Source organism: Salvelinus namaycush, unplaced genomic scaffold (assembly GCF_016432855.1).
Source record: "Salvelinus namaycush isolate Seneca unplaced genomic scaffold, SaNama_1.0 Scaffold432, whole genome shotgun sequence".
Lineage (NCBI taxonomy): Eukaryota > Metazoa > Chordata > Actinopteri > Salmoniformes > Salmonidae > Salvelinus > Salvelinus namaycush.
Window position 1 is genome coordinate 94,372 of NW_024061123.1, and position 10,000 is coordinate 104,371.

The window sequence follows — 10,000 nt, forward strand, 5'->3', positions numbered from 1 at the left end:
GAAGGGTTTTACATTACTATAGTACACCTGTCACCAGTAAGGGTGTTTTACTACTATAGTCACTGTCACAGTAAGGGGTTTTACTTACTATGTCACAGTAGGGTTTTATTACTATAGTCCTGTCACAGTAGGGGTTTATTACTATATTCACTGTCACAGTAAGGGGTTTTACAACTATAGTCACTGTCACAGTAAGGGGTATTACTATAGTCACTGTCACAGTATAAGGGTTTTTATTACTATAGTCACTGTCACAGAAGGGGTTTCACTACTATAGTCACTGTCACAGTAAGGGGTTTTACTACTATAGTCACTTGTCACAGTAAGGGGTTTTACTACTATAGTCACTGTCACAGTAAGGGGTTTTACTACTATAGTCACTGTCTCAGTAAGGGGTTTTACTACTATAGTCACTGTCACAGTAAGGGGTTTCACTACTATAGTCACTGTCACAGTAAGGGGTTTCACTACTATAGTCACTGTCACAGTAAGGGGTTTTACTACTATAGTCACTGTCACAGAAGGGGTTTTAACTACTATAGTCACTGTCCAGTAAGGGGTTATTTACTATAGTCACTGTCACAGTAGGGTTTACTATAAGTCACTGTCAAGTAAGGGTTTTACTACTATATTCACTGTCGCAGTAAGGGGTTTATTACTATAGTCACTGTCACAGGAAGGGATTTTACTACTACAGTCACTGTCACAGTAAGGGGTTTTACTACTACAGTCACTGTCACAGTAAGGGGTATTACTACTATAGTCACTGTCACAGTAAGGAGTTTTACTACTATAGTCACTGTCACAGTAAGGGGTTTTATTACTATAGTCACTGTCAAAGTAAGGGGTTTTACTACTATAGTCACTGTCACAGTAAGGGGTTTTACTACTATAGTCACTGACACAGTAAGGGGTTTTATTACTATAGTCACGTCACAGTAAGGGGTTTTATTACTATAGTCACTGTCACAGTAAGGGGGTTTTACTACTATAGTTACAGTAAGGGTTTTTATTACTATAGCCACTGTACAGTAAGGGGTTTTATACTATAGTCACTGTAACAGTAAGGTTTTATTACTATAGTTACTGTCAAGTAAGGGGTTTTAATACATAGTCACTGTCACAGTAAGGGGTTTTATACATAGTCACTGTCACAGTAAGGGTTTTATTACTATAGTCACTGTCACAGTAGGGGTTTTACTACTATAGTCACGTCACTCAGAAGGGGTTTCACTACTATAGTCACTGTCACAGTAAGGGGTTTTACTACTATACTCACTGTCACAGTAAGGGTTTTTACTACTATAGTCACTGTCACAGTAAGGGGTTTTACTACTATAGTCACTGTCACAGTAAGGGGTTTTATTACTATAGTCACTGTCACAGTAAGGGGTTTTACTACTATAGTCACTGTCACAGTAAGGGGTTTATTACTATAGTCACTGTCACAGTAAGGGGTTTACTACTATAGTCACTGTCACAGTAAGGGGTTTTACTACTATAGTCACTGTCACAGTAAGGGGTTTTAATATAGTCACTGTCACAGTAAGGTGTTTTACTACTATAGTCTCACCAGTAGGGTTTTTAACTATAGTCACTGTCACATAAGGGGTGTTACTATATAGTCACTGTCACAGTAAGGGTTTTACTACTATAGTCACTGTCACAGTAGGGTTTTATACTATAGTCCACTGTCACAGTAAGGGGGTTTATTACTAAGTCACTGTCACAGTAAGGGTTTATACTATAGTCACTGTCACAGTAAGGGGTTTACTACTATAGTCACAGTAAGGGTTTTTTACTATAGTCACTGTCACAGTTAGGGGTTTTATTACTAATAGTCACTGTCACAGTAAGGGGTTTTTACTACTACAGTCACTGTCACATAAGGGTTTTACTACTATAGTCAATGTCACAGTAAGGGGTTTTACTACTATAGTCACAGTCACAGTGAGGGGTTTTATACTATAGTTCACTGTCACAGTGAGGGGTTTTATTTACTATAGTCACTGTCACAGTAAGGGGTTAATTACTATAGTTCACTGTCACAGTAGGGTTTTACTACTATAGTCACTGTCACAGTAAGGGGTTTTACTAATATAGTCATGTCACAGTAAGGGGTTTTACTACTATAGTCACGTCAGTACGGGGTTTATTACTATAGTCACTGTCACAGTAAGGGGTTTTATTACTATATGTCACTGTCACGTAAGGGGTTTTTATTACTATAGTCACTGTCACAGTAAGGGGGTTTCACTAACTATAGTTCACTGTAACAGTAAGGGGTTTTATTACTATAGTCACTGTCACAGTAAGGAGGTTTCACTACTATTAGTCACTGTCACAGTAAGGGGTTTTACTACTATAGTCACTGTCACCAGTAGGGGTTTTATTACTATAGTCACTGTCACAGTAAGGGGTTTTACTACTATAGTCACTGTCACAGTAAGGGGTTTATTACTATAGTCACTGTCACAGTAAGGGGTTTACTACTATAGTCACAGTCACAGTAAGGGGTTTTACTACTATAGTCACTGTCACAGTAAGGGGTTTTACTACTATAGTCACTGTCACAGTAAGGGGTTTTACTACTATAGTCACAGTAAGGGGTTTTACTACTATAGTCACTGTCACATTAAGGGGTGTTACTACTATAGTCACTGTCACAGTAAGGGGTTTTACTACTATAGTCACTGTCACAGTAAGGGGTTTTACTACTATAGTCACTGTCACAGTAAGGGGTTTATTACTATAGTCACTGTCACAGTAAGGGGTTTTACTACTATAGTCACTGTCACAGTAAGGGGTTTTACTACTATAGTCACAGTAAGGGGTTTATTACTATAGTCACTGTCACAGTGAGGGGTTTTATTACAATAGTCACTGTCACAGTAAGGGGTTTTACTACTACAGTCACTGTCACAGTAAGGGTTTTTACTACTATAGTCACTGTCACAGTAAGGGGTTTTACTACTATAGTCACAGTCACAGTTAGGGGTTTTATTACTATAGTCACTGTCACAGTGAGGGGTTTTATTACTATAGTCACTGTCACAGTAAGGGGTTTTATTACTACGGTCACTGTCACAGTGAGGGGTTTTATTACTATAGTCACTGTCACAGTAAGGGGTTTTACTACTATAGTCACTGTCACAGTAAGGGTTTTTACTACTATAGTCACTGTCACAGTAAGGGGTTTTACTACTATAGTCACTGTCACAGTAAGGGGTTTTACTACTATAGTCACAGTACGGGGTTTTATTACTATAGTCACTGTCACAGTAAGGGGTTTTATTACTATATTCACTGTCACAGTAAGGGGTTTTATTACTATAGTCACTGTCACAGTAAGGGGTTTCACTACTATAGTCACTGTCACAGTAAGGGGTTTTATTACTATAGTCACTGTCACAGTAAGGGGTTTCACTACTATAGTCACTGTCACAGTAAGGGGTTTTACTACTATAGTCACTGTCACAGTAAGGGGTTTTATTACTATATTCACTGTCAAAGTAAGGGGTTTTACTACTATAGTCACTGTCACAGTAAGGGGTTTTACTACTATAGTCACTGTCACAGTAAGGGGTTTTACTACTATAGTCACTGTCACAGTAAGGGGTTTATTACTATAGTCACTGTCACAGTAAGGGGTTTTATTACTATAGTCACTGTCACAGTAAGGGGTTTTACTACTATAGTCACTGTCACAGTAAGGGGTTTTACTACTATAGTCACTGTCACAGTAAGGGGTTTTACTACTATAGTCACTGTCACAGTAAGGGGTTTTACTACTATAGTCACTGTCACAGTAAGGGGTTTTACTACTATAGTCACTGTCACAGTAAGGGGTTTATTACTATAGTCACAGTAAGGGGTTTTATTACTATAGTCACTGTCACAGTAAGGGGTTTTATTACTATAGTCACTGTCACAGTAAGGGGTTTTACTACTATAGTCACTGTCACAGTAAGGGGTTTTACTACTATAGTCACTGTCACAGTAAGGGGTTTTACTACTATAGTCACTGTCACAGTGAGGGGTTTTATTACTATAGTCACTGTCACAGTGAGGGGTTTTATTACTATAGTCACTGTCACAGTAAGGGGTTTTATTACTACAGTCACTGTCACAGTGAGGGGTTTTATTACTATAGTCACTGTCACAGTAAGGGGTTTTACTACTATAGTCACTGTCACAGTAAGGGGTTTTACTACTATAGTCACTGTCACAGTAAGGGGTTTTACTACTATAGTCACAGTAAGGGGTTTTACTACTATAGTCACTGTCACAGTAAGGGGTTTTATTACTATAGTCACTGTCACAGTAAGGGGTTTTACTACTATAGTCACTGTCACAGTAAGGGGTTTTACTACTATAGTCACAGTACGGGGTTTTATTACTATATTCACTGTCACAGTAAGGGGTTTTACAACTATAGTCACTGTCACAGTAAGGGGTTTTATTACTATAGTCACTGTCACAGTAAGGGGTTTCACTACTATAGTCACTGTCACAGTAAGGGGTTTTATTACTATAGTCACTGTCACAGTAAGGGGTTTCACTACTATAGTCACTGTCACAGTAAGGGGTTTTACTACTATAGTCACTGTCACAGTAAGGGGTTTTACTACTATAGTCACTGTCACAGTAAGGGGTTTTACTACTATAGTCACTGTCACAGTAAGGGGTTTTACTACTATAGTCACTGTCACAGTAAGGGGTTTTACTACTATAGTTACTGTCACAGTAAGGGGTTTTACTACTATAGTCACTGTCACAGTAAGGGGTTTTACTACTATAGTCACTGTCACAGTAAGGGGTTTTATTACTATAGTCACTGTCACAGTAAGGGGTTTTACTACTATAGTCACTGTCACAGTAAGGGGTTTTACTACTATAGTCACAGTACGGGGTTTTATTACTATATTCACTGTCACAGTAAGGGGTTTTACAACTATAGTCACTGTCACAGTAAGGGGTTTTATTACTATAGTCACTGTCACAGTAAGGGGTTTCACTACTATAGTCACTGTCACAGTAAGGGGTTTTATTACTATAGTCACTGTCACAGTAAGGGGTTTCACTACTATAGTCACTGTCACAGTAAGGGGTTTTACTACTATAGTCACTGTCACAGTAAGGGGTTTTACTACTATAGTCACTGTCACAGTAAGGGGTTTTACTACTATAGTCACTGTCACAGTAAGGGGTTTTACTACTATAGTCACTGTCACAGTAATGGGTTTTACTACTATAGTTACTGTCACAGTAAGGGGTTTACTACTATAGTCACTGTCACAGTAAGGGGTTTTACTACTATAGTCACTGTCACAGTAAGGGGTTTTACTACTATAGTCACTGTCACAGTAAGGGGTTTTACTACTATAGTCACTGTCACAGTAATGGGTTTTACTACTATAGTTACTGTCACAGTAAGGGGTTTACTACTATAGTCACTGTCACAGTAAGGGGTTTTACTACTATAGTCACAGTCACAGTAAGGGGTTTTATTCATGGATGTTTGTGTGTTATTGTTTTCTCTCCCAGAGCCCCTCAGCGGAGTCATCGAGGGCATCAGCGCTGGAATGTTCCTCATCGGAATGTTGATCGCCGTCATCTCCCTCCTCGTCTACAGGCAGAGAGTCCGTAAAGTGTGAGTGTCTAGTCCAGGACTGGGATGTTTCACCTTGCCTGAGACCTGAAGACCTGCGTTACCTCTCTGGGATAATGCCTAGGCTTTAGCTCAGTGGGTTAACACAGTTTGATACTCCTTTGGTGACACGAACAAAAATAACGCTGGAACTCACATGTAGTTGTATATTTTCATGTGTCTTGAGCTATTAGACAGTAAATAATGTTTCTGTTTGTTATTTATACAGGAAGTAAGCTGGAGCTCTAATGATCAGCATCCTCAAACTCAGTCTACCAATGATGTCTAACCTTATTATAGAGTCCAGAACCTATCATTTATCACGCTAATGATTGTGTAATTAGGAATTATGTATAAATGACTGAAGATTGAGTAATTTGCTGCTGGACAGACGTACTGTAGTGTGTGTGTGTGTGTGTGTGTGTGTGTGTTGTGTGTTGTGCATTGTGCTACCCATTCGGGCAAATCTAATACAATTTTACAAACTGGGTTAAAACAAGATATTAATTTACAGTTGAATTGATTGCATGGTTGTGTGTACACAGGGCAGTACAGGAGAGCCCAGTGGTACGGATGAGCATGTGGAAGCAGGGGCCTACATCAGGGATGTACGTTGGAGTCAGAAGGTGAGACACACAGAATCCTTTTTCCCTTTATATGCTTCCCCTTGGTGACATCATCCGCAATCGTAACATTCAGTTTCCCTGGAAGGTGGATAACATGCAGGTCTATTTACCATTCAGACCCAGTGACCAAGCTAGCGTAGCTACCCTTCACTAGTGACCAAGCTAGCGTAGCTACCCTTCACCAGTGACCAAGCTAGCGTAGCTACCCTTCACCAGTGACCAAGCTAGCATAGCTACCCTTCACCAGTGACCAAGCTAGCATAGCTACCCTTCACCAGTGACCAAGCTAGCGTAGCTATCCTTCACCAGTGACCAAGCTAGCGTAGCTACCCTTCACCAGTGACCAAGCTAGCGTAGCTACCCTTCACCAGTGACCAAGCTAGCGTAGCTACCCTTCACCAGTGACCAAGCTAGCGTAGCTACCCTTCACCAGTGACCAAGCTAGCGTAGCTACCCTTCACCAGTGACCAAGCTAGCGTAGCTATCCTTCACCAGTGACCAAGCTAGCGTAGCTACCCTACCCCTTTCAGCGTCTGATTTTAACGTCTGATTTCAACGTCTGATTTTAATGTCTGATTTCAACGTCTGATTTTAATGTCTGATTTCAACTACTGATTTTTTCGTCTGATTTCAACGTCTGATTTTAATGTCTGATTTCAACGTCTGAATCATAAAGAGTTGTTCATTACAACTGTACGCTCTTTGAGTTTAGAAGCACCGAGAAACAAACTTGTCTTCATGTGTAATTGCATTGTCGTGAAGATTATAGGAAAGACATTACTTGAGACTGAAGGAGTGACAAGCAAATACTGGAGTCGCTGCCTCCTAGTCCTTCCAACTAGTGACTGACAGAGAAAAGAGATCACAGAGAGAGCACTGCTGAAATATACATGACTTAAACCCAGTGATTGACATGGGGATCAGAGCAGAGAGAAGGACTAGCAGTGCATTGACTTGACATGTAATGACAGACTGAGGCCATCTCTCCATCCTCTCCCCATCCTTCCCTCTCTCCATCCTTCCCTCCCTCCATCTCTCCATCCTTCCATCTCTCCATCCTCCCATCTCTCCATCTCTCCATCTCTCCATCGTTCCATCTCTTCATCGTTCCATCTCTCCATCCTTCCATCTCTCCATCCTTCCATCTCTCCATCCTTCCATCTCTCCATCCTTCCCTCTCTCCATCCTTCCATCTCTCCATCCTTCCATCTCTCCATACTTCCCTCTCTCCATCCTTCCATCGCTCCATCCTTCCATCTCTCCATCCTTCCCTCTCTCCACCCTTCCCTCTCTCCCCTCTCTCCATCCTTCCATCTCTCCATCCTTCCCTCTCTCCATCCTTCCATCTCTCCATCTCTCCATCGTTCCATCGTTCCATCTCTCCATCCTTCCATCTCTCCATCCTTCCATCTCTCCATCCTTCCATCTCTCCATCGTTCCATCTTTCCATCCTTCCATCTCTCCATCCTTCCCTCTCTCCATCCTTCCCTCTCTCCATCTCTCCATTCTTCCCTCTCTCCATCCTTCCATCTCTCCATCCTTCTCTCTCTCCTCTGCTCTCCCCTTCCCTCCTCTGTCTCTCCTCTCGTCTCCTCTCTGATGCCATCCAAGTTTTTTCTGTCCATCGTCACACTCACTCGCAGGGAACCTTAATCAGTATGAGTGAAGGGACAGAGAGAGACGTCATTCTCCCTGTCTCTAAAAATAGATGTGTGTGTGTGTACGTGCGCTCATGTGTGCATGCGTGTGTGTTTGTGCTGAAATAATGGATGCAATTATTAAACCACTCTGTTCTGTTGGTGAACAACCATCATTGATCCCTGGGTTGTCACTCATCAGTCAGCAGGCCTTGACACAAGGGAGGGACTACCATCATTGATCCCTGGGTTGTCACTCATCAGTCAGCAGGCCTTGACACAAGGGAGGGACTACCATCATTGATCCCTGGGTTGTCACTCATCAGTCAGCAGGCCTTGACACAAGGGAGGGACTACCATCATTGATCCCTGGGTTGTCACTCATCAGTCAGCAGGCCTTGACACAAGGGAGGGACTACCATCATTGATCCCTGGGTTGTCACTCATCAGTCAGCAGGCCTTGACACAGGGGAGGGACTATCATAATTGATCCCTGGGTTGTCAGTCACTACTGAGAGGGGATGGACAACACAGTGAACTCCTGTCTCCCTCAACACACTGTCTCTGCACCAAACGCTCAGTATATAAACATCGGTCCACCACCAACAGACAGTCTGTGTAATTTCATGAACCTTCTAGGGTTGTCGTAAACAATGTAATTGCATGTTCAGGTCTCTCTTGTGAAAGAGGTCTTCGGCCCTCAATGGGACAACCTGGTTCAATAAAGGTTCAATTAAAGAGTAAATGTAATTGAAAGGTCATTTCAGCAGAGTGGCGTAGGTCTGAGAGGAAGTAACAAGATTATTGTGTGAGGAGAGAGAGGGCACTCTGAATCTCTTAGTCGCCGTAACAAAATGGAGTGTGTAACAAGATGAGTGTGTGAGGAGAGAGAGGGCACTCTGAATCTCTTAGTCGCCGTAACAAAATGGAGTGTGTAACAAGATGAGTGTGTGGAGGAGAGAGAGGGCACTCTGAATCTCTTAGTCGACGTAACAAAATGGAGTGTGTAACAAGATGAGTGTGTGAGGAGAGAGAGGGCACTCTGAATCTCTTAGTCGCCGTAACAAAATGGAGTGTGTAATAAGATGAGTGTGTGAGGAGAGAGAGGGCACTCTGAATCTCTTAGTCGACGTAACAAAATGGAGTGTGTAACAAGATGAGTGTGTGAGGAGAGAGAGGGCACTCTGAATCTCTTAGTCGACGTAACAAAATGGAGTGTGTAACAAGATGAGTGTGTGAGGAGAGAGGGCACTCTGAATCTCTTAGTCGCCGTAACAAAATGGAGTGTGGAACAAGATGAGTGTGTGAGGAGAGAGAGGGCACTCTGAATCTCTTAGTCGCCGTAACAAAATGGAGTGTGGAACAAGATGAGTGTGTGAGGAGAGAGAGGGCACTGAATCTCTTAGTCGACGTAACAAAATGGAGTGTGTAACAAGATGAGTGTGTGAGGAGAGAGAGGGCACTCTGAATCTCTTAGTCGCCGTAACAAAAGGGAGGAACAAGATGAGTGTGTGAGGAGAGAGGGCACTCTGAATCTCTTAGTCGCCGTAACAAAATGGAGTGTGGAACAAGATGAGTGTGTGAGGAGAGAGGGCACTCTGAATCTCTTAGTCGCCGTAACAAAATGGAGTGTGTAACAAGATGAGTGTGTGAGGAGAGAGGGCACTCTGAATCTCTTAGTCGCCGTAACAAAATGGAGTGTGTAACAAGATGAGTGTGTGAGGAGAGAGAGGGCACTCTGAATCTCTTAGTCGCCGTAACAAAATGGAGTGTGTAACAAGATGAGTGTGTGAGGAGAGAGAGGGCACTCTGAATCTCTTAGTCGACGTAACAAAATGGATTAACAAGATGAGTGTGTGAGGAGAGAGAGGGCACTCTGAATCTCTTAGTCGCCGTAACAAAATGGATTAACAAGATGAGTGTGTGAGGAGAGAGAGGGCACTCTGAATCTCTTAGTCGCCGTAACAAAATGGAGTGTGTAACAAGATGAGTGTGTGAGGAGAGAGAGGGCACTGAATCTCTTAGTCGACGTAACAAAATGGAGTGTGTAACAAGATGAGTGTGTGAGGAGAGAGAGGGCACTCTGA

The 10,000-nt window shown here is 42.1% G+C and overlaps 1 protein-coding gene across 1 annotated transcript in view; it reads left to right on the forward strand.

Moving 5' to 3' along the window:
* Positions 1–10,000, forward strand: part of LOC120041301 (receptor-type tyrosine-protein phosphatase beta-like) — a 102,081-nt gene that overhangs the window by 67,356 nt on the left and 24,725 nt on the right. The window contains exons 18-19 of the mRNA XM_038986240.1: positions 5,548–5,653; positions 6,196–6,276. Of these exons, the coding sequence (XP_038842168.1) occupies positions 5,548–5,653; positions 6,196–6,276 (187 nt within the window). The remainder of the gene's footprint in view (positions 1–5,547; positions 5,654–6,195; positions 6,277–10,000) is intronic.